Source organism: Dermacentor andersoni, chromosome 4, assembly GCF_023375885.2.
Source record: "Dermacentor andersoni chromosome 4, qqDerAnde1_hic_scaffold, whole genome shotgun sequence".
NCBI classification, from domain to species: domain Eukaryota; kingdom Metazoa; phylum Arthropoda; class Arachnida; order Ixodida; family Ixodidae; genus Dermacentor; species Dermacentor andersoni.
The window spans coordinates 13,053,907-13,074,514 of NC_092817.1; the positions used below are offsets into that span (position 1 = coordinate 13,053,907).

The window sequence follows — 20,608 nt, forward strand, 5'->3', positions numbered from 1 at the left end:
GAACACATAGAAACAAATACCACAGAGAAGCGGGTTCAGTGCTTGTCTGTAGGATTTGTTTCCTTGTGTCCTGGTTTTCTTCGCGCTGTTCAACCTCAGCTCCCACATATACAATGCCAATGAGACATTTTTCTACCGCCTCTTTGCCAAGGAAGACAGTGGCTATGAAAAATGTAAAGTGCCACGGTGGGAAACATAGTAAGCAGCATCTAACTGTTTTGTTGTGCGTGAACATGGACAACAGTGATAAACGTGTGCCATTTGTGATTGAAACAAGTGAGAAGCCGTGTTGTTTCAGCGGGAACAAGAGCATGCAAGTAAAATGCTTGTCACACAAAAAGGCGAGGATGACACCAAATTTGTTCAGCAACTGGCTGAAGGGCCTGGATGCTGAGATGCGCACGGCAGAACGAAATATCTGCCTCCTTTTGGACAATTACTCAGCTCACCATGTTCAGAATTGTGTGCTCTGCAACGTTGAGCTGGAATATTTCCCAGCAAACTGCACCTCCCTGATACAACTCGACCAGGGAATAATAAACAGTGTCAGGTTTGTGTACCACAAGCAGGCCATCGAAAGGCTTCTGCTTAACATTGAGCTCCAAAGAGAAACAAAATTTGGCATGTTCATGGCCTTGGAGATGCTTTTGCAGTCGCATACATACATACATACATACATACATACATACATACATACATAGGTCCACGGAACAAGCGCTATTAGTTGTTAAAGACAAAATAATAGATAACATTGAAGGTAAAAAATATACACTTGGTCTATTTTTAGATTTTCGCAAGGCCTTTGATTGCATACATCATGATACTATCCTTAAGAAGTTTTGTGGCTACGGGGTTCGCGGTATTGCGCTGAACCTGTTGAAAAGTTACCTGAGTAATAGGTCCCAATACGTACGAACAAATAACATCTCCTCCGATACACAGACAATAATGCATGGTGTCCCGCAGGGATCAATACTAGGGCCTTTATTATTCATTACATATATCAATGACCTAGCCGATATATATAATTCTCCAGATCTGGTAATGTACGCTGACGACACAAATCTTTTCTTTTCCTCCCGCTCATTACTCACCCTCCAAAGTATGGTTAACACTTATTTACTGAAGCTTCGTGATTGGTTATACGTAAATAAGCTTAGTTTAAATATAAATAAAACAAAATATATTCTTTTCAAACCAATCAACACCGTGGAACGTTATTCTATACATATTTATTATGATAATACACAAATCAGTCAGGTTTCTTCTCAAAAATTCCTCAGTGTGTGGTTTAATGAAAATCTGTCTTGGTCTGTTCATGTCTCAAAACTTGCTTCTGAACTAAGCAAAATTGTTGGTCTGCTCTTTAGGATTTCTAAACTCTTACCTGTTTGGTTAAAGGTGTCCATGTATACCGCACTGTTTTTCTCAAAACTGTCATATTGTAATGTTGTATGGGGTGCGACTACTTCTTCAAATTACCATAAACTACTACAGCTACAAAAAAGAGCCTTGCGTGCTATTGAGGGCTATTGCGGCGCACCCCATAAATTACGTACACAACCCTTGTTTGCTGAACATACCATACTACAAGCTGAACAAGTGTATTATCTACGGCTGTTACAATACATTCATAGAAACAGTTTGTACTCTATTGCTGGCAGTACTATAAATTACAACCTTCGTGAGGTAAAACTACGTGTACCGCAAACACACACGAATTATGGTAAACAAAAGCTAAATTTTCAAGTACAACAAATTTCCCTTTAGAGATGATTTCTTTTTATCTAAAAATGTGTTGAAGAAAAACATGAAACAACGTTTGATTGAAGGCGAAATTCAAATGTAAGAAAATGCGTCTACCGTCTCTTTATACATACGTTTCTTTCTATTTTTGTTGCGGACAAGCAACAATAGTTTGCTGCAGTTTCATGTTTTCGTGTCTTAATTCACCAGCCATGTACGCATTGTATTTGTACGTGTATAACTTTGTGTGCTTGCATATTACCTTGCACATGTTTGTACTTTTGCTGAATTAAGTTTCACTGTGCGCATTGTAGCGTTGTTTTGACATATTTGTCGCGCCTTCTATGTATATATATACAGTCAACGACCGATTTTTCGGACCCTCTAGGGAACGTAAAAACGTCCGAAAATTCAGGCAGTCCGAAAAATGAATGCATGCAAAAAAACACACCCTTTTTATTTTTTTCTCAGATCTAGAGGTAAAGGGCGAAGTAACAGGCTTCCGAAATCCTGCCACAGCATCAGTGAAGTGGCTATAAAAAGAGGCGTTCAATGTATGCAGCCGACTGCCGGTTTATTATGTACATGTGCATCGTCGGGCAGCCGGTGTTATTGCTGCAGTGGCTTGAAGAACTTGGTGATTGTTGTTTTGACGGTGTTCTGGTTGCATGCGATCATATTCGCCTCGATCTGAGCAAGGGTCATGTCAGCACTGTACACTGATGAAAGAGTCAACAGTGCTCGCGTCAACTCGGCGCTTGTAGGTGGCGCAGGCATTGGCTCCTCATTTTCAACATCGGAGTCTTCTGAATCCCCCACAACCCGACGGACTATTTCCTCGTCAGTCAGTTCTGCGCGGAAGTCGAGCTCGTTGTCAGCGTCAACAAACTGTTCAAAAGTTATTTCCGTGGGTATGGAAACCCCAGCAGAGCGGAGGTCGTTGATCACGTCGTCCGCGGTACTGCTTTCCGCGCTTCGATGCCATCGGCGAGGACGACGAAGACGGAGTGGGTGCCATCGAAGGCAAGCGAAATCCTCAAGTTGCGAACAGTGGAGTTCGCTGACGAGCGTCGAAGCACCTAGGCCTAGCGTCGCAGAGCACACTTGACACAACAGACAACCACACACCACGCTAGCCAAAATGTGGCCTGCGCAAACAAACAAACAAAATGGCGCTGCTCCGGAAACTCCGCCGGAGGCGGAAGTGCGGCGATGAACATAGCGAGCGTGGCCAGACCAAATCGGTGTGTGACGACTAGATTCGGCTAGTTGTGGTTCAAAGTGGTGATATGCTTCGGCTGCAAGTGGATTTCCTTCTCAAGGGCGCTGCGCGAGGAGCCAAAAGACCTTCCGTCCGTCAAAAAGTCCGGAAAATTGGACGGCGGGGGGTTCGAGCGTCCGAAACTTCAGATGTCCTTATACATTGATTCTATGGGGCTCGTGGCGGTGCTGCGAAGACGTCCGAAATATCAGGCATGTCCGAAAATTTGGGCGTCCGAAAATTCAGTCGTTGACTGTATATATATATTTTTTTGCATTTATATTGTTACTGCCAACTGTATGGGTGCTGGGGCCTCGTCAGGCCTTACCGCCTTTTGTCCCGGTCCCCTCTTTTCCTTGAAAAGAAGAATAAACTTCACTTCACATACATACATACATACATACATACATGCATGCATATGCTTTATGTGTAAATGCTTCTTTTTGCATCATATTTTGAATATGTGCAGAGCTACAAAAATTAGGGATAGCAACATGGCAGTGCCCTTGTGGTTGCCACTTCTTAGAGTGCAGCTCTTAATGGCCCATTTCTGCAGCGGCGTGCGTAACCGAGCGAACGAGCACAACAACGAAGGACGAAAGAGCTAACATGGAGCAGCACATGAAAGGTGCAAGCCGTGAACAACGGAGACCAATGAGAGCGGCCCTTGCAGTGACATGCCCGTGGAAACTAGTTTCATGCGGACCCGCCTGACTGCTCAATGTGTACTCGTATTTGGTTTCAGCCAGACCGCTCGTTTTGTACTATCATCTGCTCGCGTCAGTACTCACTTGCACTTGTTTGGTTTGTTCGCTCTTGTCTCATTTGCGTTCATTTCGCGATTATATTCTAATCTGATTGTATGCACAACGCAAATTGAGTAGTACTTTCTAGAAGCCATGCGAAACCAGCAATTACACTGCAATGTTTCACAAGTCATGAATAAAAGCTGATGCGCTTGACCAGCAGATCAGATTTTCGACGATTTCCAACTCTGCTACCTGTCTCTCTCAAATTCGTGGCCTCAATATACTGTATCGCGGAATGAAAACACGCATAGAGCTGCACTCAAATTTCGCATTAAGAAGTATCGTAACAGTCGGTGAATTTTTTTTCACCCCAGCTTTTCCTCTGCAGTAAATGTACTAACTCTATTCAGATACTTAGGTACATAGAAACTAAGATATACAGTACGGACTACTGTTATTGAAGGGAACACCAAATTAGTAAGCCAGCACTGATTACAGCTCATTTCTGTATATGAAGGTCTAGAAAATATTCTTTTTTTCATTAATAACATTTCTGTTGAATAGAATCAAGTGCTTTTTTTTTTTCTCTAAGCTAATTAATTAGTGACATTACCTTGAACTGAATACCAATGAGGTTATCAGTTTAAATAATAGTGGACCTGTGTATTGCAGCAATCTTTTACTTATTGCACAGAAAGGTTTTCTTTCCAGTTCTTAAAATACAGAAGGGCTAAGCCAACTTTACGGCAGTTGGGTTATCACGAGACCAATCTGTGCAACAGACGAAAGAGCCGCACATGACACGACTCAATCACCATTCCGTGCTTAGCTGGCGCCAGCGGTAAAGAGCAGGCGGCATCGGGGCCGTTGCATTGTCAGGTTCGGCATGATTTGCCACCTGTCAAACATTCTGAAATGTGGATGGTCACAGCAAGTTTGCACGGCGTTCGTGGCATGGAGCATGAGGGGCTCCACGGCGCATGCAACATGTGGCAATACGCTGGTCTTTACGCCAAACATAGTGAATAGTCGAAAAATCGAATAGTAGATATTTGTTTCACGAATTGAATTATTCGAACGGTCAACGTTTGATTTGATTCGGTGATATTAGAGTATTTGCACTCCCCTACTTATAAAAGATGAGGGCTTTTGCAGTTTGTTCTCATTTCCAAATTAGGGAGCAAGTATGCAGCCTTTGTCAAAAGACACTGGGCCAGCAAAAGCTCGAATGCTGCCGAATACTGGCCACGTCGTGCGGTTCAACATTGGTTGACATATTATCCAGCACACAGCAACATGCACCACAATATAACAGTCACATGCATCCTTTTGTTCAAACTGACATTTATTTCAATGCAATTTCAACATACTTTCACTTTCAACTAACAACTCTGTACTGTACAGCTGCACACCTGACAAGGAACAGTGCACCAGAGACCAAGTGTACCATAATGAAGCACAGTAACGAAACATTACTGTGGTTTAATCCCCAAATGAAGCAAGATTACTGACCAAGAGACTTGCGCTCATCATTGAAGACTCGCAACCACTGCTGATCTAAGGAGTCCAAGTCATAGCGGCAGGTCTTTTCAGCCAAAGCACTGACGTTGGTCAGCACATGGAGCTCGTTGGAAAAGAACTCATCGTGTGACAACCGGAGATACTTGTTTGGAGGTCTGTGAACCGATGTAGGAGAAAAAAAAAAAAGAAAGAAAACATGTTCTCAGTCCGCTATTTCAATCTTAGGGTTACCTGTGGAACTGGAAAACGAGACTTACAGCTTGAAGTCGTTTGATTTGCTCTTCTTCTTGATGACTCTACAAAGAAAACAATATCATGAACCATGTTAGTTGAGCTTCCCTAATGCAGCCATTTCTCCATTATGGTTGCCAAACAAAAACATTTATTATCAAAAGGCCCTCTGTTCTGCAAAGTGACTTGGTTAACAATATTACAGTTAAACCTCAATATATAACGAAGACGGTAAAATCAGCAATTAACTTCATTATATCGAAATTTGACCTTTTATGCAAAAAAGTAGAGCCACTAATGTATTTTTCTTACACGGAAGGAGCCACAACATTCCCCAACTTATCGGGCAATTGGAAAAAGGAAATTTGAAACAACAAAATTTCAGCGATGATCACAATATTCAGTAATGTGAAATTTGAGCGCACCTCTACACGTTTTTGTTTCGCAATATATTGGTTGGCGTGGACAATCTCTCTCATACGGCACGCTGCAAACGAAACGAAGTGTGGCACAACTGCTTCGCTAATTGAGAGATCGCCAGAGGCAGTGCTTGGGTGATGCGTGGGTGCTTTTCACAGCAGCTGCGGCAGACAGACCTGCTCATGCAATGCTTTGTTTCCATACAGACGAGGCATGCTACTCTGACGCCATCATCTCCGCAAAGCCCGTCTTGCACGGCACTACGCTTTTCTTCTCATGCTTTTGCCATACCTCCTCCTCTCGCGCTCTTTTCTTTAAGTATGCACAACCAACTCGCCCACATCAAGCTTTCGCCATACCCTCCTCCTCGTCTTTCCGCCTCATGGTTCTGCGGCACCCTCCTTCACTTTCCTCCTAGCACTTTCTTCGCAATCACCACCTTTCATCTCCCGCTACACTTTGCGTTCGCTGTGCTCATTCACTCAGTTGCGAGGGGCAACACCAACACTCGCCACAGGAACGGGCACTTAAAAGCTGTGCGCTAAATATGATTTTGCTGAATGTGGAAATCAGCAATGAAAGCTATGGCTACAAGCCATGTTGACAATATCTTCACATCGGGGTATGAAGCAAACCCGGCCACCCGAGTTTGCTGAATGAAATGAAAGTTTTCATTTTTCCGGGAGGGGCTGGGGCCCGACCAGCTTTCCAAACCCCATATATGTGCATATCATATTGACCGCAAATAAAGACGGCGACAGCGGAAGAGAACACAAAAACAACATCCGGTTAAGGCAGACATTTTTTTCGTTCCCATAAAGTCCAAATTAACAATGTTTCACTGTGCTCAAAGTACAGACGGCACTAATTCTAAGATATATTGTGATGAAATGCAATAAGTGTCCCTGTGTGATAAGCACTAAAAACTGTCATTCTTTCTTGGCACGCCTTGGTTACAATGCTGTCTTGTCTTGGCTCGTAACGCCGTCAAAGTAGCCTACTCAACACCACCACTGGCCCCAAACGTGTTGTGCACTACGCCTAGCCTCTCTAAAGTCAAATCTTGTTAATTCAAACGTGCTTAATTCGAACTTTCGTTTTATTCGAACTGACGCTGTGATCCTTTCAAAGTTATGTGTATTCCAATGGCTGAAAACTATGTTCATTCGAACGCGCAAGCATTTGCGACGGTTAATTCGAACGTACTGCGCTCCGGCAATGCTCTCAGCAGTGCGAGAAATCATGGAGCAGTGCCTCCAAGCAGCATTCTTCTGACCCCAGCATAAGGAAGAGCTCAGAAGAGACCCCTCAACGCCGCACGCAAAGAAAAAAAAAATGTGGCGGAAATTTGTGCACAGGCATGCATTACTGATTACTTCTGTTAGTGACGAGTGCCCTGTGCAGTCAACGACCGATTTGCCGGACCGCCCTTTTTCGTACATGCCCGATCATTTGGATGCCCTTGCGGCACCGCCATGTACCCCATACAGTCAATATATAAATACGTCTGAAATTTCGGACAGAAAAAACCCCTGCCGTCCGATATTCCCATCTTTTTGCCATGACCACAGGTCTGAAACGGCATTAATCGAAGCCACCACTACCGCCATTTTGATTATCTCACCACCTCGAGCTGGCGCTCTTGCACGTAGATCCGCTGGCAGCCGTAGCCACACCGTAACGAGGCTAGGCCTAGCTACTTCGACGTTCACTATCGTTCTTCTTGCTGTTCGGTGGCGCCGACTCCGCCTTTGTTATCCTTGCCAATGGCTTTGTAGTGCAGAAAGCATGGCGCGTTGTATAATGCCGGTACCCTAAAGTTAGCTTTGCCCCCGTACAGGAATGTTACGTGGTGAAGCATACTAAAAGTTAAAAGGGGCAATTATTATGGGACATGGTATCGGAAGAGAAACTTAAGCAAGTTGGTGGTAATTCATGCTTCGGAAATTAACAGTGCTAAACAGAGAAGCACGAAAGAAAAGAACAACACGACACTGGCGACATGACCGCACCAGCACCAGTGTCAGCACCAGTGTCATGTTCTTCTTTACCTTCGTCCTTATCTGTTTAGCGCTGTTAATTTCGGGGACATGGTATGCTTCCTTTAATTATACACGCGAGCATCCACCGTCTCCTATCACAGTACAAGAACCGATACAACTAATAAGTGTACTTATCGGCCTTAAGGCTATCTCGAACATGTTAGTGGCGATTTGAGCCCTTGGGAGCAGTAAAGGGCATGCATTATTTTTTTCGAACCACCTGATCTTCCGGACATTTTTGCGGCTCCCAGGGAGTCTGAAAAATCAGACGTTGACTGCAATCTTCTGGAACATCCCACTCATGTGTTAGTTCAGCGCACATGCGCCACTGCAGGTAAGTCCTCCATTCAATTAGCTTCCTTTAATTTGAACTTCTTTTATTTCAACAAATTTTCGGGATCCTTTGAGTTCATATTATCGAGATTCGACTGTATTGAGATTCGACAAGGGGGGGGGGTGCTTCCTTGGCGCTTCACGGAGCTTAGCATGGTTCCTTGCGACCAACATGCTTAAGAACCACTGCTATAGACAAATGGGTTTACGCAATAATCGTACAACCATGTCGCACAGCATCTTCCTGTCTGCCATTTTCAGACACTAGTAACAGACACGTGGCACATTCTCCATAATAGAGTGTACATACAATGAAACCTCGTTAAACCGTAGTTCGCCAGAGCTCGGAAAAAGTATGTACTAAACAGTAGTACTGCTTGATCGAAAGAGCATGAGATCGAGCATGAGATCGAGCATGAGATCGAGCATGAGATCGACACTTCGCGCGACAGAAGTGTTATTTTCGTTTGATGCCGCGATGGCCTAGCAGCAATGACAGCGGCCTCGAACTTACTGAAGCTGCAAGCCAGCTTTTCAGCCTGCCCCCTCTCCTCGGCAAACACTCGCATGGTAGATACCTGGCTGGCATTGCATATTCTCCATGCACGGGCGCTGTAGCCTTGTAGAAGTTGCGGGGCGCCTTTTTCGTTGTGGGGTGCTGTTCTCGTCGTGACGATTCCATTCATAAGGATGACGTAACACACAGCTTCTGCCGCTGTCGGGCCTGATTCACCCGTGCTGTTGCTTTCCGAGTTGTCCTCATCACTGTCGCTAGGCAACACTTTGGCAACAATGGCGAAAAGTCGAACCTCGTCAAAAGCGTGGCAGTTGGGCGAGTTGGTAGGCAACTTCACTATCGTAGCTGACATGGCATCTCTTCGCGGTCGCAGCAGCGCTGCCGAGCAACTTCTTCGCATTCCAAATGCCACACACCGTAGTCAACAGTAGATCCCTGTCACGTGCCAGCGCCGACTTCGTGTCACGTTCGATAGCATGAACGATGCCTAATTTTTCTTCTATGCTGAGCACCCGGCGTCTTTTTTTATCCGAGCTTCAGCATGATCCGAGTACTTGCTTGCACGACGGCACAACACTCTCTGGCACGGCGCCGAAATGATGATGTGGCTTCACGCGCAAACGCACAGGGCGCTTGAAGGCCGTTGTTCTGATCTCTGAGGCTTGTTCTGACGGGCTGCCCGATGGAGACGACGCACTGCCATGTTTGCGCAACCAAAAGTGGAAACAGTACATGTTAACCGATACATACGCAGTAAGATGGTACGGTTTATGCAGATACAAAACTCATTATGTTCAATGGCCGTTGAGTCGGGGATTTGACTTTACTACTTTTAAAATGAAACTACTGTTCAAGCGGGTGCGGTTTAATGAGTTTTTACTGTACAACTGCACAATGGCAGCACAATGGTGGGGAGCCGGCCAGCCTGCGCTGCCGTGCCTGAGCTGCCAGGCAGCACATGGCACAAGTGCCGCCGATAACACAAACTTCGGCTACAGTATGTTCCTCACACAAAACAGTCGCCGGTAGTGCAAATCGATGTATAAATTTTATTTTTTGCGACAAGTGGCAAACACTGTCAACTCTGTAGCACGAATGAGAGCCGCAGTATTAGGAAAGTTCAACTCGGAGCCTGTGTCTGGCCACCGCTGCAGTGCATGCAAGATGGCCCAACAGCATCACGCGTCGAGATGCTATGAATAGCAGCATGGGTTTTTTTAGGTTCTTTTTTTAGCTTTTTTTTTTCCGAAGTGATACAATGAGAAATGAAGCGTTTTCAATATGGTGCATTGTGCGAATGTCTGCAGTCGTTTTGAAGCACCATATGCTATGGTTTCACTTCGAAGTTGGTTAGGCCTAGCAGCACACTCGGCACTTCCTTGACAATAAGCGAACAGAGGTGGTCCGCAGGCAGAGCATGGTATGGCACGCTGTTATGGGAAGCTTGCCGCTAGTGCATCCATTCCTTGTATTCGTTCAGTGTAAACTACGCAAGTGGCCGGAAATAGTTGCGTGCAGCGCATTGCCGCACGCACGTATCCCCATAGCAAACTGGGCTGTATTTGCACCATGTGGAGAAAATCTGGCCAAAAATTTGCCCGTTGTAGCCAATAGCTTGTTGTAGCCGAATCCGTTAAATGGATACTAAAGGCAAATACAAAGACAACAAGGGCTGTTTAAATACCACTCCAGAAACCTCGCAACGCTTGTTTCGTGCCAAGAAAAGACTTAGTTTACGAGAAAATTGCATCTGAGGAATCTGAATACCATTTTCGAAATTCAAATCTCCCGCCACCCAACCAGGGCAAGTGGTGACATTGCATATGCTATCATCACCCTTTGCAGCCCTCGGTGAGTAAAACGGTGCCCGACAGACAGCACTACCGAGCCAAGAGAAGAGCGGTAGATTTGCCAATGCAGCTGCTTTTTGGTCAAGTGGCGCAGACCGATCAGGCATTTCGCGACATCACATGGAAGTATGAATTTTCTGCTACTTACAATTTGTGCAAGTATCGCAAGCCAGTAAAACTAGCGCAGCACTACACGATAACGATACTAGTGAAATGCGAAAGCATGGGCGGCGCAGACTGGAGTGAAAACGAAACCTTTCAACTTCCCGCATCATTGTCAAGGGTAATGTCAACGAGCTCTTTTTTCTAAATATGAAATACAACTGGACAAGTAGCATTTTATTTCGTCTTACAATACAAGGATGTTTTTTGCAATGAGTGGTTGAGTACTAGTGACAGAATTAACTGAGGAGTGCTTTCGTCATTGGACACGTGCTTGAATGTCCCAGGGGAGTCTCAAATCATGTCCTGCATTTGCCTCAACTTTCAATTATCAAGGCTCTGTTTACGATAATCTTGATGCCTTAGAGATTCTTGAGCAATAATCAATCACTTTAGCGACTTAATATTTGCCTATAGTGTCCCTTTAGAGGCAGAATTGGTTTCATCGATAGTATAGGCAGAGCAAACTAAGTGAGAAGAATAGTCTGTTGTATGCAGATCCATTGTAACAGGCGTGGACTGCATAGAATGTGCAGGCCATTAGCAGAAGGTGCATGCAAGAACCAAATGTGTGCTTACTTTGTGCCAGAAGCCAGTGCTGCATATAATTAACAAATCAGTTCCTTCAATATGGTGGTTGAGGAAGGAATGCTTATCGTGTAGGAAAGCTGGCTTGGGACTGCTGCAAATGAGGCTAAAGACTTTGTGGTGAAACCAAACTACAGGAATTTCTGACTTGGCAGTTTACTCAGTCTTCACCCCAACATCATAAATTCTTTTTACAAATTTTACATGACAATTCAATGACACCTTCCAGGTGTCTAAAATTTACTAGTCATTCCCCAGTTTTCTCAGCTGCTAGACACCCTGTTCAAGGGGCACTCAACACAAATATTAAGTCCAGCTAAAGTGATAGATTAGTGCTCAAGAACGTCTAAGGCATCAATATTATTGCGAATAGAGCTTTCATAATCTAGAAATTTAGGTAATGAAGGACACTATTAATAGCCCGATGGCAAAGGCACTCCTCATTATCATTCTGTCACCAGTACTCAACCACTTGTAATAAAAGGGTCATTGTATTGCATTATAAAACGAAAGAAAATGCTCCTTATCCAGTTCTATTTGATACTTAACAGAAAGAACTCATTGAAATTACCCTTCGTGACGACGCAGGCAGTCGAAAGGTTTTGTTTCGTTAAGTTTCGTCATTACGTAGTGCTGCACTGGTTTTGCTGGTTCACGAAACTCGCATAAACTGCAAGTAGCAGAGAATGCCACATCCATGTAATGACGCACGATTCCTAAACGGTCCACGCCACTTAAACCAAGAGCAGCATCAGCGGCGAATCCAATGCTCTATCTTGGCTCAGTCTTTCCATGGCCGCACATTTGTGTATTGCGCAGAAAACTATAGCACTGTTTGCTGGGCACCATTTTACTCACCAACGGCAGCAATGGAAAGTGACAGTGTGTGCAACATCAGCACTCCCCACTAGGGGACGGGTGATTTGAATTTCGCTAAAGGTATGAGGACCGTTCAGATACAGTTTTCTTGGAAACTAAGTCTTTTCTTGGCACAAAACAAGTGCTGCTGCATTTGTGGAACGGTACTTGAGAAGTCAGTGTCCACTTAGTATTTGCCTTCAGTATTTATGTATGCATACAAGATCTGACCCTGGCAGTGTTAGTCAGTGCGCCCAAAGCCACAGTGGCGGAAACCCAAGGTGGATGTGGGAACAACCGTCGTGACAGCTCAATGGCAGAGCATTACGCGCGTAATGCAAAGGATGAGGCTATGGCTCCTACCTGCACTTTCAATTTCCCTTTACCTTATCATTTGTAAATTTCAATTACAGCTGTAGCTAGCTCATTATACCCAGTCGGATCTCACATAATTACCTTCGTTATAACCGATATTCATTACATTCACTGCACACAGACACTGGCTAGAAACATTTTATATTTACTTTGTTATATCTGATATTTAGTTACATCGTAATTTGACCTCAAAACAACAAACAATTTTCCTTGTGCTTTCCTTGGCTTCATTATTTGTTGGCTTCGTATGGTCATCCACAGAAGGTACTTAGGCAAAACGTATGACAGAAACACGAAGTGCAAATCAATGTTGCCACTCACTTCACAGCAGGTTCTGGCAGGTGTCCGGGGTTGACAGGCACCTGAACTCCCCGTTCCCACTCTTGTTTCCAGCCGTCAGAGATGAACCAGTAGTCATCTGGATCCAGTGGTTCACTGTCAGGCAGCTTCATGGCACTGATGAGATCCTTCCGGAAGAGCTGCATCCACACAACAGCACCGCACAAGGTCAGTACACTCCAGGGATGTTTAAGTCAACATCACAATAGGCTGGTGCTGCATATCGCGGCTGCTGATCAGCAGTAGTGGTGTTAACACAAGAACCGTTTGTAGTACATAAATTTCTGTTCTGCTGTGGTTGCACTCACCCGTCCAAGTCTCCCATCCACTGAGAACCATTGCAACACACTGATTTTAGGTGCGCAAGAGATATCTGAATATATATTCAAGGTGTCTTATACGTTGCCACTTTCATATCCCCGATTTTGCAGGTTTTCCTTGACCATTTTTATGAAAATTCCCAGGAAGTCCACAACAGTGAAGGTTCATAACACGGAAGAAAAAAAGAACATAGTGGTTTCTAGCTTGCCAAGTTACTAGGCCAGTCTATAATCTTCAACAACTACCGGCATAAGCTGTAAATAAGGCGAGATGCACTATATTACATTTGACTGAATCACACCTATCCCGATAGTCCAACCATAAAGTCAGTCTCAGACTCAAGAAACAGCAAAAGACACCATTATTTGCAGATAGCATAGGCTCACTTAAAACTTCACTTCCTTCTGGCACACCATTAGTTTTGCCATAATTGCTGCAGGTACCTATTTCCCGGATTCAAAGCAAAAGGGGCGAAAATCCAATTTATCAGAGTAGACACCCTGATATAAACTCCATATACTGCATATCATGTTTTTCTGTACTATTTATTTTCCAACGATACCGAGTAAAAAACACCACCTATTGATGGGGTTTGGCATCCTAAAGCAACAATGACACCAGCCAATACGAGCTGCCATAGGAGAGAGCTCCGGATTAATATACATAACTGGAGTTCTTTATAGTGCAGCCATAGCCCAGTATACGAGCATTCTTGCATACCACCCCCTTCTAATGTGGCAGCTGCAGCTGGAAACCTCATGACCAGCAGCAGAACGCCTTAGCAACTGATCCAGAACAGGGGATGTGACACCACTAAACATGCGGGTCCACACAACTCACCTCAGCGGGCTTGTTGCTGCGGTAAGAGCTGTTGTAGATCTTGGACATGGGCGGCAAAGGCAATGGTGGCAGCACAGCCTTGGAAGAGGACACTAAAAGAGGCATGAAGCATTTGCATCAAAAGCACAAGATTAGAAGGAAGCCCAAATGCTCAAAAATGCTCAAGCAAATGTTAATTTGCATAGAAAGGATACTTAAACAGACACTAAAGGCAAATATTAAATCAAGCTAAAGTGATAGATTAGTGCTCGAGAATGTCTAAGGAGTCAATATTATCGCGAACAGAGCTTTAATAATCGAGCTAAATGCAGGACATGATTAGTGACTCCCCCGCGACATTCACGCACTTGCCCGATGATGAAAGCACTCTTCAGTCAAATTGTGTCACTAGTACTCAGCTACTCTTTGCAAAATACATTCTTGTATCAGAAGACGAAATAAAATGCTACTTGTCCAGTTCTATTTCATATTCAGAAAAAAGAACTAATTAAAATGACCCTTGACAACAACGCGGGCGGTTGAAACGCTTAGCAGCACTTCGTTTCTAAATCTATAGCAGTGCACTTTCTTTTCACCGGCAACGTCGAGCATTGCCAATGACCAGCGGGTGGATCAGCCATCTTCCGTTTCGGCGGCAAATCGAACGAGGCTGAGAAACAATGTGGCCAGGAACGACTTCGACGCAACGAACAAAAACAAGCACGAGCGACTTTATCCATTAGCAGGATTGTGCAAGATGATGGTCATAGAACAAAGAACCAACTGTGAGGGCCGAGCGAGCACTCTGGCAGCAGCGCCAACAGGGTTGTCAGCGCAGTTGGCGTGCTCCATTATTATTTCGGAGGGTGGCATGGCGCAAGGCTATGGGTGCAGCCCATTCGAGTTCGGAAGGGTGGCGGAAGAGATGCACGTGAGGCTACTGTGCATCTCTCATGGAGGGAAGTGCACAGCGGCAGCTGGAGTGGCTGGGTTATCGAGCAGCAGCCTCGAATTTCACTTTTTCTTTTCAAAGGTTTCGCATTCCATTACCTTTCGGCATGGGCACCCAGCAGCCAGACTTCATCGTTATAACCGATAATGCAGCATGGGGACATTGTAATAAGCGGGTTATTTCCCCATATAAAACACACAAAAGTTGACGTTGCAGCAGCTTTTCCTTTTTAAAACCAATCTATTGTTAAAACCAGAATCTTTATAAGTGGGTTCGACTGCTGTCTAATCGAACGGTATTTGCTATTCAGGGGCCGTATTCTGTAGCGGTTCACTTTAGAACCGGTTCGGCCTGGCTGTTGCCATTGGTCGGCGCTTCGTTGTCGCCATCCCTGGTGGGCGGGACGACAAATTTTTTTGACGTCACACAGGTTGTCAATTATCTGGAAAGGAACCGGTTCCTTGCTACGAGAGGAACCGCGAAGAAGTGGTTCGCTCGAGGGTCGCGCGCGGTGGCGAGCATTATGTCGAGGGTTGCTAGGGCAACCGTGGCTGCCGGCTAGTCTCGCGCCAGCTGATGAGCTGGCACCTAGACGAGACGAGACAGAGACGGCAATGGCGGCTCCTTTGGTTGTGCTATGTTGTGCTGCTGGCGAGCGCCGAAAGATGACGCAACGAGAGGCAACGACGCGACACATTCGGCATGGCCGAAGAAGAGTTTCGAAGGCATTTTAGGCTCTCCAAAGACATAGTGCGACGTCTTTGCCATGAGCTGGAAGAACATCTCGGACCTCAAAAGATTTCGTGGTGTCGACACTACGATGAAAGTGCTGTGCGCACTGCGGTTTTTTGCCACCGGGAGCTTTCAACAGGGCGTCTGGAATGAAGAAGCGGTTGCACTGTCACAGCCTTCAGTCAACCGGATCATTACAGCCGTCGCCAAGGCCATTACGGTTGTGGGCAAAGAGAAAGGATGGGTTAGGTTCCCATCTACGGCGCAACAGAAATCCACCGTCAGCTGTGCTGGCCCAACACACACGACGCCTTTGCTAGGTAGGGGTGCTCCTCGACAAATGAAACGAGTATTGCGCGCTGCCTCGCTGAAACACGAGGACCCAGCCGCCTGTCCTTGTGCGATGACACTGTTTCGGTTTCGGCGCACGAACAAGTCCAAAACGTAAACAAAGCGAGGCAAGTTGTTTGCATAACGTATGGCACACCACCTAGCGACTAAATAAGAAAACAACACAAATAAAATTACAACTCCCAGTAGCCATCTGCGCCGCAAGCTCACATTTATTACTGAAAATTATATTTGCAAGTGTTCTATACAAACCAATGTTTTTTTATCAAACCAGCAACATCCTTCAATTGCTATACTGTCCCCCAAGTACAAACAAAAATGATGACGTGATCTTCCGTCAGACCGCCGCTCGTTGATTGGTTCCCCTCACGCCACCCCGTTCCACTCTTTCTCCGAGTGACGTAATCCAGACGTAACAGCCAGACCGAACCGGTTCCAAAGCGAACCGCTACAGAATACGGCCCCAGATCATATTCAACTTCATAATTCACTATTCAAAATTATCAAATAGCCATTTCCGTTCGATTGTAAAACCTTACACCACTTTTATAGCCTCGAAGATGAGGGGCCGATGCAAGTGCGAACTCTTATTCCGAATGATTGGGCTGCTGGAGAGTCATGGCTGTTGCATAGAGGCGCACCAGTTCCTGAGAGAATCAACGCACGGGTGCTAATCGGTTCTGCTGAAAAAAGTTCCAAGCTGTCATTCAATATAAACGTCTCGTTCTGGGGCAGCCTGTAAATCTGCTAACTTGATTCAGGTAGGAAAAAAAATTTTTTTGACAGTCTCACCGTGTCTGCAACCCATTAAAACTGGGTGTCCAATGTGGTACCACACTTGACTTCTTCAATGAACACTGCAGATTTACAAATATCTCTACGTGTATGTGAGGCATGCCATTCTTTTAAGTGCTTCATTATTGTTCTTACGATAGTGCACTGGATAACTGAAAGCAGCCGTTTATAATACAGAAGCTGCTCAGCTGAGCGGACATACAGTTGGGAATGGCATTACAATTAGGTATGAAATACAAGATATCCGTAACATGTTTTTCTTAGAAACCAGACCAGAGAATGATTTCTTTTGTTTACACCCTAGAAAAAAGCCGAAGAACGCAGTTACTTTTTTTCCTTTTCTTTTTTTCTTTATTAAACAAATTCTGGCATTTTACGTCTAGCGATATGATTATGAGGCTCCCTGTTCAGTTTTCACCACCTGGGGTTCTTTGACATGAACCTAAACAGAAGTACACAATTGTTTTTCCATTTCATTCCCGCGGAATCCTGCAACCTGGTCTTAACCCCTGAGCTCGAGTTTAGTAGTACAACACACTAATCATTAATCACTAATGTTGGCACCAATCAGTCTATTGTGCCACTTTATTATTATTATTTTTTTGTTAACATGAATTGGGAAAAAAATTTAACATGGCTTACAGGCCACAAATGGATACCTAAATCTGTTTTTGGCGCCCGAGGTCCAACCACAATAAAACAATGTGTACCGATTACTGCACATTCTGTTAAGTGAAGAAGACGGAAAGATGAATGGAATGTTGCACTACGGCATCTTTTTTTTCTATAAGAATAGTGCCCGTAAATCTGAGTACAGGGCACCATATGGGGCAGATGTTTTATTCGTTTGAAGCGGCAAGCAGAAAGTTTCCATATGTGTTTCTGTCTGCGTTTCACAAGACCTACTGATGGAAAACTATAGGTGCAAAAATGCACACAAGAGATACATGCTGCTTGAAGAACAAGAAAAATATTTGTTCTCCAAAGGGAACCCTACAATAAAATTGTACAATAGAATCCGACACTGCAGACACAATGCATGCGCTATAACCGAGCGGCATTAAAAAAAAACGAAATAAAGAAGGGAAAGAAACGCATCTTACTAAGGCATAAATACTAGTCATATTTAAATACAAACACCGTTTGAGCAGTCTGAACACATATACCAGCGCGCAAAGTAGTACGAATGACCCTTCCGAGAAGTATCACGAGCATTTTCCAACAGCACGACCTTGATATGGCCCAATCCACTTCAATCGAGGCGCCGCCGCAGTATTTTTCATCGTCGCACGCCTCACTGCAAAGCATGCGCCGCACCAGCTGCTCATCCCATTCAACCTCATTCTAGTACACTCTAGTCGCGGGCTGCCCGAAGGGTCTATGCCACTTGACCAAAAAGTAACTGCAGCGGTGAATTCACCGGTCTGTCTTGGCTCGGTACCGCTGTCTGTAAGGCACCATTTTACTCGCTGACGGCAGCAAAAGGTGATGATGGCATATGCAACGTCACCACTCCGCCGGTAGGGTGGCGGGAGATTTCAATTTGGAAAATGGTATTCAGACTCTTCAAATGCATTTTTCTCGTAAACAGAGTTTTCTTGGTACCAAACAAGCGTTACGAGGTTTCTGGAATGATATTTAAACAGTCCACGTCGACTTAGTATTAGCCCAAACACTAGCACCTGCTACATGCTTACCTGAGAGCTTTGCCAGTAATGTTTGTAACATCTCAGCTACATCACCTACAGTGAAGCTTTGATGAGGGAGCTTTAGCTTGGGCCCATCTCCGATGCCGCCTACTTAAATACATGTGAAACGCAGAAACACTTTTCTGATATATCCACTGGGCCGATATTAATTAAATTTGTTTCATTTGAGAGAGAATGTGAAATTCTAATAACTGTCGGAAGCAGAATTTTCATTTAGGGCCAGAATTTTTTTTAATGACGCTTGCAGATATTGGTAAGCTTGAAAAACATGGAAGCACGAAGTTTACAAATCCGTAGCACTGTACCAAAACAGATATCGCAGTTCTGTAAACTACATGCATTAGCGCATCCAAACCGGACAAATTTGATGCATCAATTTAGATCTTACGTGAATTTGCTACTGTTTGGAAGGGTTTCACAAGTCACACTCTCATATTAGTGGCCTCTTTAAGAGCCATATATAATGCATGAATTTTGTCCACTTTAGATGTACTATTAGATACAATTTACAGGACTGTGATATCATTTTTGATTACTGAGTTAGAGTTGTAATCGTTGTAGTTTCATTTTCTGAAAATTCGTGATTTCCAACAATTTTTATTAAAATATTTACGACCTAAATAAAATATTCGCTACCAACTGTCTCTACATCTTAACTTTTTCTTTTAAATTCAACAAACCTCATCAAATTTGGCGCAGTGGTTGCCAAGAAAAACGATTTTTCTATTCCCATGTATTTAGATAAGGGCCACCAAGCTAAAGCTTCCTCTTAAGTGTTTTATGGCCATCTTTACTTAGCATACCAATGGGATGCCCTACAAGCCACAGGTAACAGCCATTACCTGAAACTGTTTTTCATGAAAAAGCCCAGCTGCCCTGTAATGACAACGGGAAGTACAACCATGTGATCTGGTGTGGCATTTTGGAAATGGCAAGAAGCTGCCATCCGACGAGAAAGTGACAGCTGAACAGAAATAAGCTTACTTTGCAATGTACGTTTGCTTTAAGAATCAGTGCACATGACGCACGCTGTTGACTAAACATGCAAAAGCAAGCATCTAGCATTGTGGCACAATTGAGGGTTTGCAAGAATGTTGTTGCACATGCACGAATATGGCTGTCACGAGCGCCCTCTACATGGTTGCATATTGGAAGCAGACGAACAACCAGCACAGCCTTAGCGCACCTTGAGACGCTGTTTGTGGTGGTTTCGATTGCACTATATTCATGAAAAGGCAGGCTAGTTGTGTTGAGTATGGGTGCACAAATTGCTTCACTGCCAAACGGAGCACACAGAAGTTTATTTCGGTCTCCGTCCAAGAAGAGCTATCCGGCGAGGAAAGCAGCATGGATAAGCAATGACCAGAGATGCCATCACAGCACACAACTTGCGCTATACCTTGCTCCTCGCAGAGCCAGTTCTCATCGCGATAGTTGCAGCTACTGAATTGTCATATACCAGTGCTGCGAGGTTATTTCGGCCTGCAATCTTCGAGATGTCCTTAAAGGCAGCCGCATTTTGCCGGAAATATGGAAAGCTCAAAACGAACGAGGACGGACAGAGCTTGCGAAAGCAGTGGTAACACTCAGTTTGTCTTTTTTATGCTATTCACCCTATCCAGACAATACCAGCTCACCCAAGTGTCCATACTGGTGCATTTGCGCTCCATGCAGGACTACCAACAATCTATGTCAGGGCGACTTGGTAAGCTTATGCCAATATTAAATACTGTGGGGATGCGAAACTCTCACTCGTCCCTGTAATCCGGCTTTGCTGCGGCGGTCAGTATGCTTGCAGGGTACTACGAGAGATGGTGCGAGTGTTGCTCCGCTAACGCCACCTAACGGCGGGGTTACTTGGGCGCAAAAAGGAGAAGGCTCTTCCTCTTTGACTCGGAGTCGGCAAGCGGCGCGGACATTCTGCGCGTGCGCCGATC

The 20,608-nt window shown here is 44.7% G+C and overlaps 1 protein-coding gene across 1 annotated transcript in view; it reads right to left on the reverse strand.

The window, feature by feature from the left end:
* Window positions 1-20,608, reverse strand: part of rno (PHD finger protein rhinoceros) — an 80,572-nt gene that overhangs the window by 53,188 nt on the left and 6,776 nt on the right. The window contains exons 4-7 of the mRNA XM_050182829.3: window positions 14,154-14,245; window positions 12,975-13,132; window positions 5,535-5,573; window positions 5,269-5,432 (exon numbers count right to left, since the gene is read on the reverse strand). Of these exons, the coding sequence (XP_050038786.2) occupies window positions 5,269-5,432; window positions 5,535-5,573; window positions 12,975-13,132; window positions 14,154-14,245 (453 nt within the window). The remainder of the gene's footprint in view (window positions 1-5,268; window positions 5,433-5,534; window positions 5,574-12,974; window positions 13,133-14,153; window positions 14,246-20,608) is intronic.